Below are 24,016 nucleotides of genomic sequence, written 5' to 3'. Positions count from 1 at the left end.
CACAAGAATGAAGTATCTAAATTTTAAAGACAACCAAATTTTACATTAACTCTTATTACATATTTGTTTATTTATGAAAATAAGTACTTTCTCAAAAGAAAAATGTTCCGATTCATGAGTTTCCACATATTCACTAACACTCTTAATCAAACTAAACTTGAATTTCATGTAGAAAAAAGCAAGTGAGTTTTCATGTCTCACTTGATCTTTTAACTAAGCTAAAGTTCTCTAACTACTATGGGCGTAGTTAGAGAACTTTAGCTTTTAAACTCAATTATTTGATCTTTTCAAATTTTGCTATTTTTTATTTTTTATTTTCACTTTTTAGTAAACCATCAAAGTTCTAATAAATTTAAGCCACAAACATTCGAAAAAAATCATAAAACTATCATTTATTGTTTATTATGAAAATTCAGTTCTTATATACGGAAAGGTAGTGAGCTATTTCGATCATATTTTTAACCTTCCTTGATAGGATATTTGACTGCGCCACCGCTCTTCCCAAAGAGTCAACTCTTTTGAACTTTGCATCCGAATATTCGACGTAATTTGTCAAAAATATAATGTTTATAGGCTAGGGTTTATACTTTGTACGTAGTACATGGACACGTCACTAAATAATAAAAATGAAAAAAAAAAAGTAGGGCTAGGCTAGCAAAGCTGTTGCATAGGAGGAACGTAGACCCCTTGAATGAAAATGCTGGGGGGACAGTCCCTGAGTAAGTAGGCCACAACAAACTCTTGTACTAGAATATAATTCTTAGCAAAAAAAAGGAAATAAAAAAGAAACTACTGTTAAACCAGTACGACGGACCTGACTTGCTGAGCTGGACGCTGGACGCTCCCCGGTAAATTTCGTACACGTCTGTTTAATTTGCGTGCGAGAGTCCAGAAGGGTGAAAAAACCAACCTTCGCTTTTCTGGGTCAGAGGGGGTAAAAAAAAAAAAAACTAAAAACACTATAAAAAAAAAATCGGAAAAACCCGAACCCGGACCCGATTTTCGGCCAATTAAACAAAATTCTTTGACACAGAAAAAGCAAACCCACGGTCTCTCCTCCATTTGTGCTATTCAGGAAACAAATCCCCCTCCCATATTTTTCTCGCTCTCTTTATTATTCATTTTTTATTTATTTATTTTTATTTTTATTAATTTTCATTTTCTCTCTCGCTGTGCCGCCACCACTGTTTTATGCGCCTCCATCGCCTCTCCTTCTTCTTCTTCTTCTTCCTCCTCTTCGCGTAGGGTTTCTAGGGTTTTCAGACCCCTCCGGCGGCGAATTTCCGAGCTGGATTCTCTGTCTTTCCTCAGGCGAATCTCCATGCGCCGCTGGTTTAGCGGCTTCGTTGATTAGTCTCTGTGCTCTGTAAACCTCCACTCGTTTCTTTGTTTCTTTCTCGATCCTAAATAGGAACTAAGGATTTCAGTCTTTGATGGTGTTTGGATTAGGGCGGAGTTGATTGGTGTTCTGCTTGTGTTCGGGGGGTTTTGGATTTGAATGGCATTGGGGGATTTGATGGCCTCCAGGTTTTCGCAATCCTCGGTGGTCGTCGTCTCCAATCACTTCGACGACTGCGCTTCCAGCCACGACGACGGTGATGTGAGCTCGCAGAGAAGGGAATCAGAGACTGCGAGTAGTAGCTATGAGAATGCCACGGCTACAACCACTACAAGCATGGCGTACTTGCCCCAAACCATTGTCTTGTGTGAGCTTCGCCACGACGCGTTCGAGGCTCGAGTCCCTACTGGTCCTTCTGATAGCGGATTGGTTTCGAAATGGCGGCCTAAAGACCGAGTAAGCTTCAGTATTTTCTTCTGGTTTTGATGTTGGAAATTGGATTGTACAGTGCTGAATGATTGTTAATTGTGAGATCATTGACCTGAAATTCCTTATTCCAGTTAGCTCATGGCTCATCTTTCGCTTTCTTTAGTGGTTTATTCCAGATAAAAGCCAATTAATTTGAATTTTATAGTGATATGAAAGGTTGATTAATTATAATTTTTCATCATCCATGTTAATTTGTTAAGAGTATAAAGTTTGGTAATTTGTTCGTTGTGTGTTAAGAAGTTTTAACATTCCCTTGCTACTTTTGGTTCCACTGATTTTGTGATTTCCATGTCCCCCGTTTGATCAATGGTACTACCAATACCTTTGGTAGTTCCGTAGGCTACAAAAGCTTGTCAATCTCTTCTTAGTGTTGATAATTTGGTATCATCACATTGGTAGACAAAATTCAATTTAGTTCTCTACAAATGTAAAAAGAGAATGCCAAAATGTTTAGATCACGAGGTTCAGAAAAGTGACTAACTGAACATATTATTGCCAAACAAGGAGTAAGAACACTAAGTGCCACCTTGTTTGCAACTCTGGTGTCAGTGATACTATGCTTGAACTCCTGGTTTTGCGGTAAAATCTTCTTTCTCCTGTCTTCTTGAAAGCCTAAGGTTCTTTAAATTTGCAGTAAGGGTGAAAAATAGTATCTTTAAGTACAGTTTTAAAGAGATGATGGAATATTCTTGAAAGAGTTTGATAACTCTCAAATGTATCATATGACAGGAAGATATAGTACTATGGTTGGAAAACTTTGATGGGGCAAAGATTTATTTTATGGCCTTTTGAATTTCCTACTGTTGATACCAATTTCTTCAGTTTCTATTACTGAGACTGAGAGATTTCAAAAATATTATGGTCAGTGAACTCTGCTGTGACAAAATATTATGCATGACTTTTGGAATATTTAAATATTAATACAAATATCTTCTCTTTCTACTACTGAGATAAGCGATTTTAGAAGTATTGGTGATACTTCTGATATTATTGGACCAAGAGATTTTAATTGCAAGGTATACTTACTTATAGTATTTTGATTTCAACATATTTTCCGTTTGAACCTTAGGTTAGATCTGGGGGTGTTAGTCAAAATAAGTGTAGGCGATCAGAGGTAGGAATGGAGCTATTGCCTATGTGAGTGGCTGCCTGTCATTTTGTTTGGTTTAACATTTGGTTGTGGAACTGTGTTTTAACAATGAATTTCGTATCTGAAATTTTTAACTTTTGCAATGTGCAATTATGTTGCTATGGAAATCGTCTTAATGATTGATCCTCTCTTCATGGGGCATCCAAAATGTTATATGATTTCTTACTTGGAATTTCGTATTCAAATTTAGTTTCTTGGTTTAGTGTCTGGTTGAAGATGCCCAAAAAATTCTATTTATTATGTATATGACTGCTGCTTTGGTCTAACTTTCACCTTCTGTGCAGATGAAGACAGGATGTGTAGCTCTAGTATTATGTTTAAACATCAGCGTTGATCCGCCTGATGTAATTAAGATATCTCCCTGTGCCAGAATGGAGTGCTGGATAGGTGCTTTTACGCTGCTGATTCTTACTATTGCTTTAGTTGTTGTTATGTATTGGTTGTCAACTTCTGTTTTCTTTCCTTCCCTGTGTTGATATTTTGAGCCTTTAGTAGTTGGTTCTGTATGCTAGTGTTGTGTTGTAGATCCTTTGGTTCCATTACTTAGAATGCACAGAGCATCCAGTATCAAAATCGATATTGGGGACTATGGTTACATTTTTCACCAAATATGTTCATATTCCTTAAAGGAGGTCCAAACTTTTTCTGTTAAAATCTTTTTGTACCAGTAATAAGTAATTAATAAACCTATTTTGCAATTTGTTTGAGACAGTTTTTGTGTCCCATGCATTTGTTACTCCCTTATGTTGCAATTTATGCCTTATTGAATTTCTCATTTATAATGGTTGAACATTTTGTCTTCTTCTTTATTTTCAGATCCATTTTCTATGGCTCCAACAAAAGCTCTTGAAACAATTGGTAAAACCTTGAGTACACAGTATGAAAGATGGCAACCAAGGGTGAGAATGAGTCTTCTGTGCACTGTTATTTTTCTTGTTTTACATTGAGTAATGATTTGGGCTGACGATGTTTGACAGGCTAAATACAGGGTTCAGCTTGATCCTACTATAGATGAAGTCAAGAAGCTTTGTAGTACATGCCGCAAATATGCCAAGTCTGAGAGAGTTCTTTTCCATTATAATGGTCATGGTGTACCCAAGCCAACTGCTAATGGTGAAATTTGGCTATTTAATAAGGTTTTTACTAAATTAAAGCCTGCTGCCTTTCTGTTGCAATGTTAAAATAAAATTATCCTCAGTTTTAACTTCTTCCTTTTTATTTTATTTCTATTTTATTTTATTTTTTTGGGTGCAGAGTTATACACAGTATATTCCCTTGCCAATTAGCGACCTTGATTCCTGGTTGAAGACACCTTCAATATATGTCTTTGACTGTTCTGCCGCTGGCATGATTGTTAATTCATTCATTGAGGTATCTAACAATTCAGTTATACATGTTTTACTGAATTGATAAATTATGCCTTTATTATTGCAGAGTGGGTATAATATTCTCATAGTCTAGACTTTTGAATATAATTTTGGAATTTTTGTTTTTGGCTCAGCTCCATGATTGGGCTGGCTCTAACTCTGGATCTCCAAGAGATTGTATCCTGCTTGCTGCTTGTGAACCACATGAGACTCTTCCGCAGAGTGCGGAATTTCCTGCTGATGTCTTTACTTCTTGCCTCACAACTCCCATCAAGATGGCTTTAAGATGGTGAAATTTTCTCCTTGTTTGTTTGGTGTTCTGATTATCATTTTAAGCTTATCTTGCTGTAGGAAGTCATGCTATTATCAATATGACTATTAGTTATTAATAATAGCATCTCATGCTTTTAATGTTATGGCCTAGCTATATTCTGGCATGCTATATCATTCCAACTTTTGTTTGAATGCGGAATATGTTGCATTACTTATTAAAGATAAGTTAATTTGGGGGCGCTAATAAATTTTCTGTTATCTTCTCAGGTTCTGCACACGTTCCTTACTTCATGAGTCTCTTGATTATTCACTAATAGATAAAATCCCTGGCCGTCAAAATGACCGGAAAACCCTTTTGGGTGAATTGAACTGGATTTTTACTGCTATCACTGACACAATTGCATGGAATGTTCTTCCTCATGGTAATTTTACAATTTACTGATTTGGTATTCACCTTTATGGTGTATCATATCTTCGAATTGCCTGTTTATTTATGGCTTATTCATCTATCTGTTTTGCAGATCTTTTCCAGAGACTTTTCAGACAAGATTTGTTAGTTGCCAGCCTGTTTCGAAACTTTTTACTTGCCGAGCGGATTATGCGATCTGCAAATTGCTCTCCAATCTCTCATCCACAGTTGCCTTCTACCCATCAGCACCACATGTGGTACTAATGGATGTAATTCTCAAGTTTACGCTTTATGTGTTATTGAATCAATAGTCACTTTTGCTTATGCACTCTGCAGGGATGCATGGGATATGGCTGCTGAGATATGCCTTTCTCAGCTTCCATTGTTGGTTGAGGATCCTAATGCTGAGTTTCAGGTGTGCTTCATGTCATGTGCAAGTTTCATATTCTTTGATCATATATGAGAATGGCTATATGCAGACTGATCCATTTCAATAGTGCCATAATTTGTATTTGCGTGATATGCCTATCAATTTGCCTGTGGATTTCTTGTTCAGTGGTGTTTATCCTATTGACTTGACTTTTATTATTTTTTGCTCTATGCCAGCCAAGTCCATTTTTCACTGAGCAGTTGACTGCTTTTGAGGTATGGCTTGACCACGGGTCTGAACACAAGAAACCACCAGAGCAGTTGCCTATTGTTCTTCAGGTCTGATGCTCTACTTGTCATTCAAACTAGTTTGGCTTGACTAAAAGCTTGTGGGATTAACATGTAATAAGTCATGTTATTAGTTTTGAGGTTCGGTTGTTATGGTGGGTTGACCAAAGTCATAAAATGTTACTATGCCAGTTTCCTGGTTGGTATTACCAAGTTAGTATCCTATGCGAGGCATTTGATAGAAATTTGGTGTAATAATTGTGTAGTTGGCAATAATGTATATTATATGTATGCATACCATGATAATTGTGCACGGGCGCGCACACATTCATTATAGCCAGCTGTAAATTTAAGTGGGCAGAATGACATGGTAGTCCTAGGAAGTATTGGTTGAGATATATTTTTATTTCCTTTTTCCCTTCAGTGAGGAGCTTCTTGGCATCTGTTCCATGTATGCCAAGTGCTGAAGGAAAAAGACAACAAAAGAAATGACTTTTCGGAAGAAAAAAGAGAAAGGAAGTAGGTGGAGGTGTGGGGAAAGCGCGTGGGTCTTCTAGCATAACTTAGGGGCACTTATTTTCTTTTATATGTTGATTCAGCTCAACTAATTTTGCTATATTGTTAATTCTCATGTATCATCTATGTTTTAGGTGTTACTTAGTCAATGCCATCGGTTTCGGGCTCTGGTTCTTCTCGGGAGATTCCTTGATATGGGACCCTGGGCTGTAGATCTGGTATGTTTTTTTTATATTTTGTTTGCATGTCCATCCATTCTATCTGATGTTTTTGAGTAATAATTAATAAGAGATTTTTATTTGGAATCATGTTTGTGTTTTATAGGCATTGTCTGTTGGAATATTTCCATATGTACTGAAGCTGTTGCAAACGATGACACCTGAACTACGACAGATTCTTGTATTCATTTGGACAAAAATTCTTGCACTGGATAAGGTATATCTAGATTTCTTCAGAACAGTCCTTGTTCAGATATTAATACCGATGATATGTTTATCAGAATGTGCAATTTACTGTATGTCATGGTGTCACTATTCTGACTTATTCTAGTCTTAGTCATCCATGTCTACATTTCCAAATTGTTATTATCTTGATATGCAAGGCATGTCGCTTTATACCTTATCAACTAAGTTTGTTCCTTCCTATTTCACTTTTTATATAATACCTTCACGAACTACCTTTCATGTGCGCTATATAAATGGCCCCCTTAGTTAGATTAGTAGTAATTCTGTTTCTGTTTCACTGTTTCAGTCATGCCAGGTGGATCTAGTGAAGGATGGGGGTCATATATATTTCATCAGGTTTCTTGATAGCATGGAAGCATATCCAGAGCAGCGTGCAATGGCTGCTTTTGTTTTGGCTGTAATAGTTGATGGCCATAGACGTGGCCAGGAAGCTTGTATTGAAGCAGGTTTAATCCATGTTTGTTTGAAGCACCTTCAGGGTCCAACACCAAATGACACACAAACTGAACCCCTATTTCTTCAGTGGCTTTGCCTCTGTCTGGGGAAACTATGGGAGGATTTCACGGAGGCCCAAATATTTGGTTTGCAGGCAGATGCCCCTGCAATATGTGCTCCTCTGCTTGCTGAGCCCCAACCAGAGGTTTACATTTTTACCATGTAGACTGTTTTTATTCATTAACAGATGATAATTTGGACCTTACGTCCATGATCTGTAACTTAGTCATCGAGATTGTTTCATTTCAGGTGAGGGCTTCTGCTGTTTTCGCATTGGGCACCCTGCTTGATGTGGGTTCAGGATCATGTAGAGATGGCAATGGTGGAGACGATGAGTATGATGATGAGGAAAAGATAAGGGCTGAAATTAGTATCATTAAAAGCCTATTAAGTGTTGTTTCAGATGGAAGCCCTCTTGTCAGAGCAGAAGTTGCTGTTGGTATGTATCAGTCATTTTATATTCTCATTCATGGGGTTGGAACGTTCCTATAAGTAGTTATGTGCATTTGATTACTAGTTAATGGTTACAATAGCTAGTGTTGCTTCCTTTTCATCCCCATTTCAAGCATCAGGTTTTCTGTTATTAACAATGAAGAGATAGCTAGTGGCAAATGTATTTATGGTTTCTTCTTTGTCTTGACAGCTCTAGGACGCTTTGCCTTTGGACACAACAAGCACCTGAAGTCGATTGCTGCTGCCTATTGGAAACCACAGTCTAATTCTCTTGTGACTTCCTTGCCTGCTTTGGTTAGTATTAAAGGTCCTGGTAGTGCTTCATCTCATATTGGTCCACTTTCGAGAGTTGGCAATGACAGCTCATTGGTTCGGGATGGAAGAGTTTCTACCAGCAGTCCCCTAGCAAGTTCTGGAATTATGCATGGATCTCCATTGTCTGATGATTTATCTCATCATTCTGATTCTGGAATATTAGATGATGGTGGGAGCAATGGTATTGTTAACCATTTGACTCCTAGACCCCTGGACAGTCAAATGTATTCTCAGTGTGTATTGGCTATGTGTAACTTAGCCAAAGATCCATCTCCACGAATTGCAAAAATTGGTCGCCGAGTATTAGCCATTATAGGGATTGAGCAAGTGGTGGCGAAACCTGTAAAGTCCACGGGTAACAGTTTTCGACCTAGTGAATCCATTACAGCGTCTCCAAGTCAGAGTCTTGCTGCTGGATTGGCTCGATCGTCTTCATGGTTCGATATGAATGGAGGTAAGGATATTCTGGTGAAAACTGAATGGGAATCACTTTGACTACGGTTGGCCATTTGCTTCTCCCTTTGAAATAATATAATTGTAATTGAAAGAATCAATCAAAGTTAATAAGCGTGCATGCTGCTTAGTTATATTTTTTGTCTCACATTCAGCTCCAGTTTGGACAGCATGTTGCTTTTGGTGTCAGATTAATCTATTACTGCACCTCGTCTGAGTTTTGGTTTTGCACTGCTATTGGCAGGTCATTTACCTTTCCGAACTCCACCTGTTAGCCCTCCAAGGGCAAATTACTTGGCTGGAATGCGAAGGGTTTGCTCTCTAGAATTTAGGCCTCATCTAATGAGTCCAGATTCAGGTTTAGCTGATCCCCTTTTAGGTTCTGGGGGAACTTTTGGTGCCTCAGAACGAAGTTTTCTTCCTCAATCAACAATCTACAATTGGAGTTGCGGTCACTTTTCCAAGCCACTTCTTATAGGGGCAGATGACAGTAAAGAAATATTAACTAGAAGAGAGGAGAGAGAAAACTTTGCCATGGAGCACATAGCTAAATGCCGGCACTCATGTTGGTTTTCCTCTTTAATCTTTATTTGTTATCTATTATTCCCATTTTGATAACATTTGAGTATTTGGTAATGGAATTAATGTATATTCCGTGTTATTGGTCAGCTGTTAGCAAGCTTAATAATCAAATTGCAAGCTGGGACACAAAATTTGAAACGGGTACGAAAAGCATTTTGCTGGAACCATTCTCTCCTATTGTGATTGCGGCTGATGAGAATGAACGAATCAGGTCTGTAGGTTTATTTATATTCAATCTTTTGCTTCAGCATCTTTGATATGTTCATGAGATTTATAGCTTGATTTTGTTAGGTAGCATCATGTAGACATGTTTCTGAAATAGTAAGCCTTGTTCGACAATTCTTCTTGTGCTTGCATGGACCATCTCAAAATATAAAGATAGACCTGTGCTGAAAATAGTCGCAACTTATTATGACTTCTGATAAAGTTTCTGACTGGTATCAGTTGGTTGTTCCTTGGCCTCTTGCTATCAAAATTGAATGCTCATTAAATGCATTTTTCTTTTCTTTTTGTTATGTATGATATAATTAAGGGCTGTTGTTGTGATTAGTTGATTACCCTCATACTATCGCTGACCGACTTATTTTGTGTCTATTGCTTTGTAGGGTATGGAATTACCAAGAGGCTAAGGAGGCTATCCTTCTGAACAGCTTTGATAACCATGAATTTCCTGACAAAGGAATCTCCAAGCTTTGCTTTGTGAATGAACTTGATGACAGCCTGCTTCTTGCTGCCTCAAGTAAACTTCTACACTGAGAGATATAAACTTCTTGGTTAGGAAGGCTTATTAGTCAAAAAAATTCTTAATATTTTGCACTTGTTTTCCTGTGTTCATATGATTAGGTGATGGAAACATTCGGATTTGGAAAGATTATACTTTGAAGGGTAAACAGAAACTTGTTACTGCATTTTCTTCAATTCAAGGACATAAACCTGGTGTTCGAAGTCTTAATGCTGTTGTGGATTGGCAGCAGCAATCTGGATATCTGGTATGCTTTCTTAAGTTGTTATGCTTATGGACTGGTGGAAATTTTGTCATGTTTCCTTTGTTCTTATTCTTTGTGTACTTCTCCATCATTTACATTGCTAGTATGCCTCTGGTGAGCTATCATCCATTATGCTTTGGGATCTCGATAAGGAGCAGCTTGTTAATTCTATTCATTCTCAATCAGACTGTAGCATTTCAGCATTGGTGAGTTATACCATATCACTTTATATTATGTTGGCTTGCTTAAATTGGCTCAGTTAAATAAATTTGGAACCTTTTTTAAACGTATAGTTTGTTAGGATATGTCATGTGCTTGATGGAAAAAATGAAGTTGATAATGATTTATCCTGCATTATCTGTGTAGTCTGCATCTCAAGTTCATGGAAGTCAACTCACAGCTGGTTTTGTTGACGGTTCTGTTAGGCTCTATGATGTGCGAACTCCTGACATGTAAGCACTCAAAATCTTCTTGTTGCATGGTGCAAATATTAGCAGTGGACTGCCTTTGATAGTAAAAGATTCATTACGACTTTCTAATGATTTAACCTCGTTTGCTATCACCACTGTTACTTTTGGTCCTTTATATTTGAACATATGTTTCTGGATTTGAGCATAGCTCTTTATTCTTGTTCTAGTTTGATATTGGTTCTGCATAAGCAAGTGCATTCAGTTGATCTGCTTATTGTGCCTCCGTAGGCTTGTCTGTGAAATGCGGCCGCACACTCCAAAGGTTGTAGGAAACACACAGAAGATAGAAAGAGTTGTTGGGAACACTCAGAAGGTAGAAAGAGTTGTGGGGATTGGCTTTCAACCGGGGCTTGATCCTTCTAAGGTAAGAAGAGACGTTTGTCTGTCATTGGCTATGATAAAGTTATTCCACATAATGCACCGACTTTTATATAGTGTAGCTTACCTGACATGTTACCTTCATACAGATTGTAAGTGCATGTCAGGCTGGTGACATTCAGTTCCTTGATATCAGAAATAGTAAAGATCCCTACCTCACAATCGAAGCTCACAGGGGTTCACTCACAGCTTTAGCTGTTCATAGACACGCTCCGCTCATTGCCAGTGGCTCAGCCAAGCAGCTCATAAAAGTCTTTAGTTTGGAGGGCGAACAATTAGGCACCATTAGATACTACCCTTCCTTTATGGCCCAAAAAATTGGCCCTGTTAGCTGCCTAGCCTTCCATCCGTATGAAGTACTGCTTGCTGCTGGTGCTGCTGATGCTTGCGCGTCCATCTATGCTGATGACAACTCTCAAGGTAGATGAAAATGAGAATCATTTTCTGATTGGTTTGATAAGCCTTCCTTTTGTATTGGAAGGTAGTGCAAACGGATGGAACTTCAATCACAATTCTGCTGTTGAAGATTACCGTCGGTGCTATTGAAGATTACTTGGTGCATCTGGACCATTGTGTGATACGTCCCACTGTCCTAAACTTCTTTGCTGTCGATGGATCTGGAAGGTCTGGAAGTATCTGTAGGGTGCGCTATACCAAAGTGTATGCTATAATATTCATTAGCCTCCCGTGTTGAAGGTCACATTTGTGGGAAGCAATTCCTGGTTATAAATTGGGGGCTCTGGAAAATAATCTGTTATATAGGTAAATGTGTGTAAATATCCTTTTAATGTTTTAGTTCCCTCATTTTCGTGTGCTCAATTTTTTTCCCCAATTTGTAAATGCAACACACTTTTAATGATTATAATGTTAGTGTTGCTTATAGATGGTGATTTGGGCAATCATCTCCAACGAACTCTGCCTTTGTCACCTTGTATTAGTAGAATTTGTGAATTTCTTTCCCAATTGAATTAGGCAGCAGGTAACTTGTAATTAATTCTTCAAGATGTTTGAGCTGGTTTCTATCTGTTCTCCCTGAACCTTTCTTCCAGGTTCGGGACAATATTTAAGCTATAGCTGAGGTTTGGTTTCATTTAATATGCACGTCAGCATATCTGTGAATAAAAAGAAAAAAAATCAACAATCAATGCCCGACATATATCAGAACCAACCTCACCATACAAAGAGCATTTTCAGGGAATCGCAAAATTCCAAGGAAATGAGTACTACTACCAATTTGTTGCAGTCATCTTTTGATGACTAGAGATCAGTCTCATATCGAGTTTGTTCATCTACGTTGATTTTGTAATTTTTTTTTATGCGAAGCTTTTACCAACGAATTGTTTGTTGAAATGTCACATAGGGTGACGAACCCCAAAAGTCTCCCGCAAAAAGTAAAATAAAAGGATCGTTTCCTCGTTAAAATTCAAGAAGCAAAGGATGATAACTAAATCGATCTAAGCAGTTTGTGCTATGAAATCAGACAACAAGCAGCAATGCAAGTCTGAAAAAGCAACGCGCAATTGTATAGCATACTGCATACCACATAATGAAGTACAAGTTTGAGCAAATAAAAGCAAGGAAGGAAACCCTGTCACACAGTCACACATATATAGCGCCCAACAATATCACCACTAAACTATGAACCAGAAGCATGCAATCTAACTGAAATTTAAGAAGAGGATCATAACCTCCTTAATTAGGAGGACTTTGGGGATTCGACGATGATGGTGGCATCGGGTATCGGCACATGGGACATCGATGATTAACGCTCAGTCAGCGGACAATGCAATCTCCATGATAACAGTGAGAGCAGGGCATATGCGAGTAACCATCAGTTGATCAACATCATCTTCGGGTGCAAAATCCTTCCAACATATAGCACACATCGGTGATTGTCCAATAATGGCAGCATCAAGTCTCACCTTCTCCAAACCCTCGATTGCAGATTCAGCTGTAGGAGTGAAACTCAAGATCTCATCACTTTCCCTCCGGTAAGTGCCGTCGCATGCTACCACAAGAATAGGCACCTAGTAGGTCTCACCGGGAACAACTAGTCGAAAATCTCTGCATGTAGAGTTTCAGGGACACCCTACAACCAAAAGATCGCGCTCCATCATCCCTCTATAAAATGCCTGATTACATGTTTGCTTGATGCAGGCTAAAGGGATAAACATATCTGCCTGTAGTATTGGGCCTATTTCCAGATGGACTGGATCGGACAGCGAACGGCGGCTAGAGCATGGCTTGCCAAACTTGACTACAATCACAAGATCTTCTTCCCCCTCCCTGCCGACCGGCCGCTCGGCTGGAATTGCGGTTGTCTACATCACAAAGATTTTTGAGAAAGTGTGCACCACAGGCATGCTTGGTCTTGACCTAATTAATCGAGAGAGAAAGGGAGTATCGATCTATTGATATCTGCAGCCTTTACGGTCGACTCCTGATTTATGTCGAGGAAGACTTTCCGTAAGGGTTTAGGGTTTAACCACAGCCATCAATAATACTTTTCTTTTTGTTATTACGTACTTTCCATTAGGTCGAGAAGATCCTCAGTTATATTCTCAACTTGGCGCACAAGGAACTGACCTTCTTTATCGATCCTTAAGTTTAAATGCGAACCGTTCAATATCTAATGGTGAAGATCTGGATCCTTTAAACTCATCTCATCATCTTGTGAGACAAAAAAGAAATATCCTGACAGGCTAAGGAGTGGAGTCAGTGGACCAAGATTTCTCACATCCAAAACTTCATATTAGAATTTAGAAGGTGACAGAGCAAGAAGATGAAGACCAGCCCGTGGTGTGATTGAACGGGTATATATGCATGTTTCTGTTGCATCTGCTAACATTCCAACTACCAAGTTTTCTGTAAATGGTAGTTTGTAATTGAATATCTCTTTTAATTCAGGTATTTCTCAAATAACTTTTCTATAATCTATTGCAGATGAGAATAGCATTAGCACCAGGCCAAGCTAGCTAGTTGTGCTGCTGACATTCATTTATAATGGCATTGGAGTGGTCAAGGCCGTCAAGCTGATATGGGATCGATGCTAATTTGGTAAGCTGCTTAGCTCCATAACATCCCTTTGTGCTTGGCTCTACAAAGACTTCGGCAGGCAAACTCGTTCGGCAAAAGTTGGCCGATGAGTAATGCTCTTTTTGCTAAACTGAATGCCTTGGCCGGTATACTGTCTTTTATATTTTTAAGCTTGAGGTGGAAAGAGCTGTTGCTGTGTGGGAACTTTATATTGGTCTGAAGCTTTAATAAAAAAGAAAACCGATCATAACCCATCATTCTCACTTCTCAAAACCATATTCGTATCCTCCAAACACACACACACACACCAAAAAACTCTGGGAATTATAAGTCGCGAGGATAGAGGATAACTACCGTCACTAATACATTTTGTGGAACGAAGTTCTCCGATGTCACTTCACAATACTAGTAACAGAAAACGTTTTAAGAAATGATATGAAGTCTTAGAAGCAATGAATCTGCTAATACTGACAATCAAGGCTATGAGCCTGCCAACCTAAATAACATCCAGTGCATCCAAAATAGAAGATGAAGAAGATGCAGCTACTGAGGTGCAACACATATTCACATGGGCTGTTCTGTACGCCAGTATTTCACTTCCTCCCACCCACCATACCTTGGCCTGGAGTTCCAGAGAAGCCAGATGATGGGTTGCTGTTCGCCACCTTAAGCTTTCCATCAGCATTGCCAAAAACATTCAGATCTTCAAATAATCTGTACGAGGGAATGAAGGGCTTTTGTCCTGCAGCAGGTCCAGGGCTCCTAGGACCAGGATTTGTTGGGAAACCTCCGTTGTTATCTGACCCAGTGGTTCCTCTCGCGGAGAACGAATTATACTGCTGCAAAGGCCTTGCTCCTTGCGCTGGCATGTAAGCCGTTGTGTTGGTGTGAGGAGCCGCATACGTACTATTGGCGGACACATGATTTTGGTTGTTAGCATAACCAGGAGAAGATGCCCATGGTGGAGGAGGGTAGGCAGAAGAGTATTGGGGATATTGAGGTTGAAACTGCGACTGGAATTGAGGTAGCTGCTGTTGCTGTGGCTGTAATTGTGGCCTGAATTGAGGTTGTTGGGCCTGAGGTTGTGCCCAAGGAACAACATAGCTGTTGTAGGATCCAAGCCCAGGATTTCCAGGATAAGCTTGGGAAGGATAGGGATTGCCTTGTATAGCGGGGGAAGCCGGTATCTGATGAACATTACCGTTAGATGCCGGAAGTGGGGGAGGGACAGATGTTGGAGGAGGAGGAGGAGGAGGAGGAGAGGTGTCACTGGAGATTGCTGTTGTCGACAAAGTGATACTCAGTAGGTCAATTATGTTCTGCTCTTGTGTAGTCTTACTTGAAGCAGGTGGATCAGACAGAACTAACGCGTTGTTTGGGACAGATGTTGCCACTGATGCAGACTGAGACGGATCTACGCTTACCAATGCCAAACCTTCACTGGTACCATTAGGTGTGCTTTCAGTAGGCTTGGAGGTACTTTGTTTGGAATGCCTGCATTCAATAAAACAAGCAACAGTTAGGAATATAACCCAACCAAATTGAATATATGAGCTTAAGCCAGAGAGTATCTACATCTGCAGTACTTTTTGCACCATTAATTGGTCATGCAAGTCATCAGTAAGGTGCTTAATGAAAATGGGACTAGAGCAATGGAGCTGTATCTTATTAGACAAGCACTCACAAAAAGAAAAAATGAATTTTAATGAGCCTAAAGAATAGGATAAATAGAGAATGATGATCAGTCATAGACAACCTTCGAGCTAGCTGTGCAAATTCATCTTCCTCTTCTTCATCTTCATCAATTTGGACCCTTGACGTGGTAACAACTGGTGCAGAGGGACTGGCCTTAGGTCTTGGACTGGAGTCACTTATGCTGGAGTCTTTTGCTTCAGTATGCTTGGAACTGGATGCGGGCATTTCAGCTGATTGAGGACTAAAGTTTGCAGTTGGCAAAGGTAAACCAGAAGCTATAGCATCATGCTTTGCAAGCAAACTTTGCAGACTGTCGTTTAATTCGAGACCCCGTCCAAGAAGTTCTTCATCTCTGCACGTTGCAGAAAAGATGATGTCACATATTGTACCAGCAAATAAAAAAAAAACATTTCAGCAAGAAAAGATCTTAATCTTATAAAGAATATACAAGATTAGTCAAAAGAGAGATTGCAGGAGACTAACCCGGTTGTAGTTAGCATATGAATCAGCTTTTTCTGGTTGGCACGACACTGGTTGACAAGTTCAACTATGACTTCATCTTTTACACCCTACAGACACAAACACAAAGGTAAGCATCTTACCACAACTTATGAGCACAAAGTTTACTACATTATTCTCCATACCAATCGGTCATTAGGGTTCACAGCTTGCAGCATGTCACTCAAGAGCTCCATAACATCCCTCATAGAATCCAGGCTTGTCAAACTAAGATAATATAGAATAACAAAAATCAATGAGAAACAACAAATATAGAAGCCTTTTGAAAGAAATCATTCCTCAACAAGGGCATTGATAGACACAGAACCAGGAAACACAAGGGACGTTTAGGGAATGAGACAACGCCAAACTCACGTTAAATTTTCGTTTTCTGTAGCCATTGTCTCATCAAGCCGCCTTGAGGAATTGCTAGGCATTCCATATCCAGCTTGAGAAGGTCTTGGTACTGAATTTGCAACAGGTGGTGCAAACATTGGAGCTGCATCTAAGGAATGCTTAGGAAACTCTACTCCAGACCGCTGCATTCAGAAATTGCACAATGAGTATTAAAGTATACATATAACTTAGGATTGTTGTTAATCTTTAATTATCATGCCACCCGTTTATAACCCAACAGAATTCAGTACATCCATGAGACATTTCTGACATAGCACGTTGGAGGTTCTAATACACAGGCTCAGCGAAGCACACAGATGTATGTATGTATCCAATCTTAACTGTTAATACCGACTAGGCAGGAGACCTGAAGAGTTAAAAACATAAGAGAAAGCTGAACTGGATAGCTAAATGCATACCCTTAGCTCATCATATGCCCAATAGTACTGAGGATGCTTTCCTGAAGGCCCACCAAAAGCTGCTTGCCAAGAGTCCACCAATATCAAAATCTTATCCCTTACCTGCATATCTGACTGAAATTCCACACATATATGGGTTTTAGAGTGAGATAAGACTTTCTAACTGAAGAATTCCAAGTCCAGAAGAACAACAAGAAGATTTAAATTAATCATGTAGGAGATGAAGGTTCAACAACTAACAATGCTGATACAGGAAGAGGCTTTGATGCATCATGAATTACATAACAATGAAAAAGATAAAAAGAAAAAACGAGCATAGAAGGAATGTCATCAAAGCAAGACTGCAGTACATTTGGGACAATTACAACCTGTCATCAACCTGAAGATTTGCAATAACTATATAGAGTTATATTTTCTAAAACACAGGAGGCATAAAAACCACCAAGAACAGGCCATTTAAGCCCTACTCATTCTTATATCACGCATGTGCACATGCACAGAGAGTCCAAAAAACATATTGGATTTTGCAAAATCATTCCCTCAAAAGAACTACACATCACACAATATGGCTTAAAAGAATAATATCAAAGTCTTGAGAAACAGAATCAGGGTATTAAAGCGTCTGCCAGACTTACCTTCTTCCTCACAATTTTTATCATCTCTCCCAAAATATTCCTCTCTGCAATTTGAAAATGGATATAATCACCACAATTCTTCACCATTGTCTCCAATAGCTACAAAAGCAGATTTATCACACAATTAACTAAAAGTGAAAGACCCTGTTAATTTCTGAAACGAAAGAAACACACGCAGATAAAACAATTTGGAAGTGTGAGATTGTTTTGGATAAAAGCTCACCGTCAAAGCAAGGAATTGAACTTTGGGGTTCTTATGCTGCAACCTTCTTTTTACAGCTTTTACGACATCTTTTGCCTGCCTGAGAAATTCAACACAAGCCCGTCAGTGAACAAGCACAGTCTCTACCATAATTGAGCTTCATTCAATTTAACTCCCAACATATATATATATATATATATATATATTCTTCTTTTTTTTCTAAAATAAATTGTTGAAACCATTCTGTCAAAAAAATAAAAAATGGAAAAGCCTTCCCATCAGCTTCAAGTCCCATCAAGGGGAAAACAAAATCCAGAAACAGATTAAATTGAAATAGGAGGAAGAATGCCCTTTATATAAAAACAAAGAACCTAATTTGCACCTACAATGATCTGTAGAAAATTAGAATCCTATAAAATAAAATTAAGAAAAAAAAAAAAAAAAAACACCCTCCAATAGTATACTCCTCTGTTTCTGCAATTCACTACTAAGCAATACATCATCCTCACTCAAACAGAATTAGCCTCAAGAAGTCATAACAAGTACCACCCAAGAAAATTAAATAAATAAATAAACAAATAAAGAAGAACCTTCATCTGAATTAAGCAGTAGAGAGCCTCAGACCCATAATCATCAAAAGCGTAGAAATTTCAAAAGTCAACCAAAAGACCAAAACGTAGCCACAAAAAAAAAAAAAAAAAAAAAAAAAGCCAGGAGCTTTTAGAAGCAGAAGCATGTATGTATCATACCACTGATGAGAATTGACGGAATCACAGATATCGATGTTCATCGTCCAATCAGGGTTTATCAGAAGATCGCTCGTCGCCTTGTCCACCGCCACACTGGCCGAAGACGACGACGACGACGCTGACGTGGCCACTATCATCTTCCCCTCTCTTTTTCTCCGACTAGTCAATTCAATTCACCGAGACCAATTCACACCTCAAAAACGACAACCAACACCGCCTTCACAATTCACACCTCCATGCCTAAAGCCTTCGAAACCCTAGATTAAAAAAAAGTCTCAATCTTTCTCAGTCTAAGAAGATAAAGATTGAAGCTTTGATTTGCAGAAAAAAGGCGTTTTGTTCTATCCTAAAAACTGTTGCCCAAGTTTCGTATGCTTTCCCGGACTCTTATATAAAAGTTTGGTATTTTCCACCCCCCCGCCACGTGGAGTCGACGCGTGTTGAGAGCTGTGCCCCCATAGGCTCCCTCCCATACGGTCACTATACGTATACACAAGTATTTTTATTTTTATTTTTTTATTTTTATAATAATTAACCAAGAGTGTGATCCTCAATAGCTAGCAAAGTTGAGGTTGGGGTGGTGAGTGGTGGTGATAATGAGCTTGAAAAGTCAGAGAATGGAATAATATAGGGGAGTGACTTTGTGGATAAGAAGACACTGTTGTATAGGTCCCCATCGGGGACGGCCTGTGTTGTCTCTTTTTTATGGTGTGCGACACTTTTTGTAAAAGCATAGTGACTAATTTGAGGGCTATTTTTTAGCCAGGTTGAACTTTTTGAGGTTTTCCAACTGGGGGATTTGGTGTCATTTCTTGTCGAACTAACCTAAGATTCCGCTTTCATTTGTGGCCTTACTCATAATAGTCTAGTAGCGTTGGTAATGAATGCTGTTGGTGCTATTACTTGGGAAGAAGATTATTCTCTTACTTGGCTGAGAGGTTTTGATTTCCCGTTTAATTATTGAAACAATTGTAAAAGAAAATGAAGATATTTTACACATGCCTAGAATTGCATTGCGGAAATTAAGCACTTTAGATGTGATATGCACCCCTTAACTCCACGAGTGCGTAGATATGTGAATTAGTTAAATTTTAGATCTTATCTCTATTTTTTTGGATCTTATCTACATTTTCACACAATATAAGAGTAACCGTGTGAAGTTGGAATGTGAATAACTCTATTATAAAATTAGTGTTTTCTTAACGATTTAGGTGTAAAAATTCATTTATTGTCTAGATGTTAGATGTTATCTACAGTAATCCCCTAGTCAGGGGGTGATTATGCTCGGCTCGATCTTCTTAATTGATTCTTGGTTTTGTTGAGACATTGTCCTCAGTACTGCCCCAGTCAAGTGGTGATTACACTCTGCTAGGTTTTAAATTTCTTAATTTATTTTCTAACTTAATAATATTTGAAAAGTTTTAGTTATTATTAGTTTTGTAAAGTTGATGGAATTAGCATTTGATGGTGGTAGCTCCACTCCTTTTGTTTTGAATGAATGGAATATGAGGTTCTTGCGTGAATTTAGAATTGTATTCCTAGCAAGCTTAAGATCCTTTTATTCATGTTCCATCAAGTGGGTCAAATAAAAATCATTGAGATCACATCCCTGATAAAACTGTTGCTGTTGGATATGCTAATTATGTACGTAATATTTACTACTGTGTATATTAAAGAGGAAAAACAACATCAATAATGCTCATAACTTTGTATTCATAATCATCACAGATAATACTAATGGAGTTAGTAAACATAGTGGCGGATGATCTCTATAATGAAATATAAAGAAATTTCCCATTTCCCGCACTGAAGTGGACAAAGTTGGAACCTACACAAGTGGCATGGTTTGGTTCTGTAGACCTTTGACTTCAGAAATGTGATCCATATATGTCCATATTGATCATAATATTAATTCTTGGCGTGGAGGTGATTACAATTTAACCAGCAAGATTCATTATTACTGGGATTCTTCTTGCCTTCAAAGTTATTAAGTGTTGAATAGAAATCAAAGGGTAGAGTCAGTCATTACCAACATTTGCATTTCACATAAACCCTAAATCTGCAAGAAGGGCTAAGGTAGAAATTTCCCATACTAATATATGCTAGTGTTCAAACTTTAAAGGGTACGCAGAGTCAGCCGTCATTTCTATTTACATTTCACACAAACATAAAGAGATATCTCATGAGTATTTTATTATACCAGACAATTAAAATCTCAGAGTTTAGAATCGTAAATGTTTTATATACGGTGTTCATTTGTGAGACATATTTAACTAATTAAATAGCTCTAACTTCAAAATTTCAATAGCACTATAAGGTGGTGTTTGTTACATGGGATTGGACGGAATTGGACATTGATCTAGTCTAATCCCAGTTATCCCATATTTGGTAGCAAGGAGAACTCTTTTTAATGAGACTCCACAGTCCCAAAAACACGTCAACACCTTCTATCACAAACCCACCAAAAACCATGGGATTGTGGAAGCCACTCTCACTCAATCTACTCTTCCCTTCCGTTCGTCATTCTCTCATCATTCTCAACCTGCAATTCAACCCCGCCCCATCTATTACTTCATTCCCACACCCCTATAGCAGCGCCGTTACTCTCCACCCAACCAAACACAGCTCCCATGCAGACTGCGTGATGGAAAACCTTAGAAAGGATCCCGAAATTGAGCCCTCAGCAGTGCGAGGTTCTGAGTCATTAATTGACTCCTTCAAGTACCACCGTCGTCAACCCAAAACCACCACCATAGACGGTGTACCCGACGGTGGCTGAAATACCTAGAAACCAATTCTTCCAAAACATAATCAAATTTGAAAATCATGTAAACTAGCTTGTAGAACACGAAGAGTAGATCAACTTTCATACCTCATGCACTTCAAAACATCGCCGGAGCCACCAGAATTTGTAGAGAAACCGTCGGAGACCTCGGCGTTCGATTCTCTCTCCACACCCACCAATCGGACCAACTGAGGCTAGAGGCACGTCGGCAACCAGAAGACGGATCGAACCCAACCGGTGCGCCGCCCGGAGGTGTCCTGAAGGCGGAGTTCTGATCAGGTCACTGTTTGGAGCTTTGCTGGTTTTGCAGGTTGGTGGTGTTGAAGGTTTAAGTTCTATACTTAATCCCGCTGGCACCACCGCACCACACGTGGGTCAAAGTACTCTATAGCATAAGTCTGACTTGAGGAGTGCAGGACTCTAAAAAAAATTAAGCCGGGGTAACACAATCCCCCTAACAAAAGCGGCCTAAAATTTTCTGGATTTCCCATCCAAATATGTACCTGCAGATTCCACATATTGTCAGTTTCAAATAATGAACACGTGAAACTTGCATTTCACTTCTCTGTGTCAATAGTGCCTTGCTTAAACTCGACATATAACGAATTTTGTTCAACACATGCAACATTCTGGTCAAAGTTTTGAAGGGTCCGTGAAACTTCTAGGAGGGTCAAGTGCTAGTACTAGCGATCTAGCCTGGTAGAAGTCATAATCAGTTTGCTATATGACAATAGTTTTTCAGTGGTCCTTTAATCAGTCATCCAAAACAATAATAGAGGTGGATGTCCTTCTAATTCCTATGATCCTACCACATGAATTGTGATACACACCAGCGCTATGAACTATGAAGTATGAATAAGAAAGCATATATTTGTCCCTATTAATGTTAAGTACAATCAGCCTCCAATTATTGCATTACCACAAGACTTGTGTGGACTGTGCTTCTACTCCCTTCTAGCTCCAAAAGTCACCCTCTAAGCATGAGGTATTTCTCACATTAATGTTTAATTGATTAATATTATTCTCAAATAAGGGATTTTAGCTCAATCAAGGCAGATTATCAAAGGTTCCAGGTTGAGCAGAAACAATGTCTCGTGATCAAAATTATTGTAAATTATGAAGAAAAAGAATAGTTTATAGGACCAAAGTAATTCAAGAGGTGCCTGAGACATGCTGTTAATCAAATATTTTAGCGGCGGAAACGAAATTTTTTTCCCACCATGTCTATCTTAAGTGAGATTTGATTGTGATATTCATGATGCCAATTATTCTAAATAATTAATAGGTCACAACTCACCAGCCTTAGATACTCTATTACTCTCAAGTACCTCAAATATTGCAGACCAGCTACTAGCCTATACGAGGCATTAAACTTTAATCAGGAGACTGTCTCCTAATACTTAATTAAATCCGGCATTACATTGAGAATATATACTGCTATACAGTTTGATATGCATGGGTGAGGCACTTCAGACCCTTACAAAAGTATCATTGATAATGAATTTACAATCTTTTGAACAATTACACTTTGGTGTAATGTAAAAATAATAGCTTAATTAAAAGCTAGAATATTCGATTATATATATATATATATATATATATAGGGTTTTTATCATAGGTGGGGTCTGAACTATGTCTGACCGGACTGAATGGTACCTGGACTTTTAAAATGATCAAATAGGTACCTGAACTTCCAAAACCATATCATTAAGGTACTTCCGTCTATATTCCGTTAATCCTCCGTTAATTGCAGGGATAAATCAGACATTTCACCCAAATTGACCACTAAAATGACTGTTATAACCTCATCTGACATTTTGTCAATTTCCCTCATTTCTATCTTAATTTCCCTAAAAAAAAATTGACTCTTCCCCCAACACTATTCATGTAAAACTTTTCATAAAATTTTACCTCCAATTATTGTCTTTCGATAAATAATAATCAACATCTCAACATCAAGTTTTCTTGAATAATTTTTATTATTCTTCAAAAATTAGCCTAACATAATGAAATACCAAATTATTCAAGTTTTACCTCCAATTATTGTCTTTCAATAATAAAATTATCCTAACATAATGAAATACCAAAATTAGCCTAACATAATAAAACTTTTCATCAAATTTTACCTCCAATTATTGTCTTTCGATAAATAATAATCAACATCTCAACATCAAGTTTTCTTAAATAATTTTTATTGTTCTTCAAAAATTGGCCTAACATAATGAAATACCAAAATAATTTTATTGTCTTTCGATAAATAATAATCAACATCTCAACATCAAGTTTTCTTGAATAATTTTTATTGTTCTTCAAAAATTAGCCTAACATAAAAATTATTTTGGTATTTCATTATGTTAGGCTAATTTTTGAAGAACAATAAAAATTATTCAAGAAAACTTGATGTTGAGATGTTGATTATTATTTATCGAAAGACAATAATTGGAGGTAAAATTTGATGAAAATTTTTATTATGTTAGGCTAATTTTGGTATTTCATTATGTTAGGCTAATTTTTGAAGAACAATAAAAATTATTCAAGAAAACTTGATGTTGAGATGTTGATTATTATTTATCGAAAGACAATAATTGGAGGTAAAATTTGATGAAAAGTTTTACATGAATAGTGTTGGGGGGAAGAGTCAATTTTTTTTTAAGGAAATTAAGATAGAAAGGAGGGAAATTGACAAAATGTCAAATGAGGTTATAACAGTCATTTTAGTGGTTAATTTGGGTGAAATGTCTGATTTATCCCTGCAATTAACGGAGGATTAACGGAATATAGACGGAAGTACCTTAATGATATGGT

General features: G+C 38.1%; 2 protein-coding genes across 2 annotated transcripts; one reads left to right on the top strand and one right to left on the bottom strand.

Moving 5' to 3' along the window:
* Positions 1-1,041: 1,041 nt before the first annotated feature.
* LOC112192223 (regulatory-associated protein of TOR 1) lies at positions 1,042-11,709 on the top strand. Its single transcript, XM_024331874.2, has 24 exons — positions 1,042-1,366; positions 1,450-1,795; positions 3,263-3,365; positions 3,795-3,877; positions 3,956-4,114; positions 4,233-4,349; positions 4,480-4,634; positions 4,886-5,040; positions 5,140-5,284; positions 5,364-5,442; positions 5,634-5,735; positions 6,335-6,418; positions 6,525-6,635; positions 6,951-7,304; positions 7,409-7,598; positions 7,803-8,381; positions 8,625-8,945; positions 9,050-9,173; positions 9,568-9,701; positions 9,806-9,951; positions 10,053-10,154; positions 10,315-10,400; positions 10,647-10,782; positions 10,886-11,709. Exons 2-24 carry the CDS (start codon positions 1,499-1,501, stop codon positions 11,222-11,224), a joined length of 4,101 nt encoding a protein of 1,366 aa, XP_024187642.1. The 5' UTR covers positions 1,042-1,366; positions 1,450-1,498; the 3' UTR covers positions 11,225-11,709.
* Positions 11,710-14,154: 2,445 nt separating this feature from the next.
* LOC112192224 (TOM1-like protein 6) lies at positions 14,155-18,800 on the bottom strand. Its single transcript, XM_024331876.2, has 9 exons — positions 18,427-18,800; positions 17,699-17,777; positions 17,476-17,574; positions 16,841-16,954; positions 16,401-16,564; positions 16,172-16,253; positions 16,011-16,096; positions 15,589-15,879; positions 14,155-15,326 (listed from the first exon to the last, which is right to left on the bottom strand). Exons 1-9 carry the CDS (start codon positions 18,561-18,563, stop codon positions 14,426-14,428), a joined length of 1,953 nt encoding a protein of 650 aa, XP_024187644.1. The 5' UTR covers positions 18,564-18,800; the 3' UTR covers positions 14,155-14,425.
* Between the last annotated feature and the right edge of the window lie 5,216 nt (positions 18,801-24,016).

This window comes from Rosa chinensis, chromosome 3, assembly GCF_002994745.2.
Source record: "Rosa chinensis cultivar Old Blush chromosome 3, RchiOBHm-V2, whole genome shotgun sequence".
Lineage (NCBI taxonomy): Eukaryota > Viridiplantae > Streptophyta > Magnoliopsida > Rosales > Rosaceae > Rosa > Rosa chinensis.
Note: the sequence above shows the minus strand (reverse complement) of the source record. Positions and strands in the feature narration are given on the sequence as shown.

Excerpts from the sequence above, each read along its gene's own strand:
- LOC112192223 (XM_024331874.2), top strand. The coding sequence starts at position 1,499 with ATGGCATTGGGGGATTTGATGGCCTCCAGGTTTTCGCAATCCTCGGTG. Across the intron at positions 6,636-6,950 it reads AAATTCTTGCACTGGATAAG|TCATGCCAGGTGGATCTAGT; the intron begins GTATATCTAGAT and ends TCACTGTTTCAG. Across the intron at positions 9,174-9,567 it reads GATGAGAATGAACGAATCAG|GGTATGGAATTACCAAGAGG; the intron begins GTCTGTAGGTTT and ends ATTGCTTTGTAG.
- LOC112192224 (XM_024331876.2), bottom strand. The coding sequence starts at position 18,563 with ATGATAGTGGCCACGTCAGCGTCGTCGTCGTCGTCTTCGGCCAGTGTG. Across the intron at positions 16,565-16,840 it reads GGGCATATGATGAGCTAAGG|CGGTCTGGAGTAGAGTTTCC; the intron begins GTATGCATTTAG and ends TTCTGAATGCAG. Across the intron at positions 16,097-16,171 it reads TGAACCCTAATGACCGATTG|GGTGTAAAAGATGAAGTCAT; the intron begins GTATGGAGAATA and ends TTGTGTCTGTAG.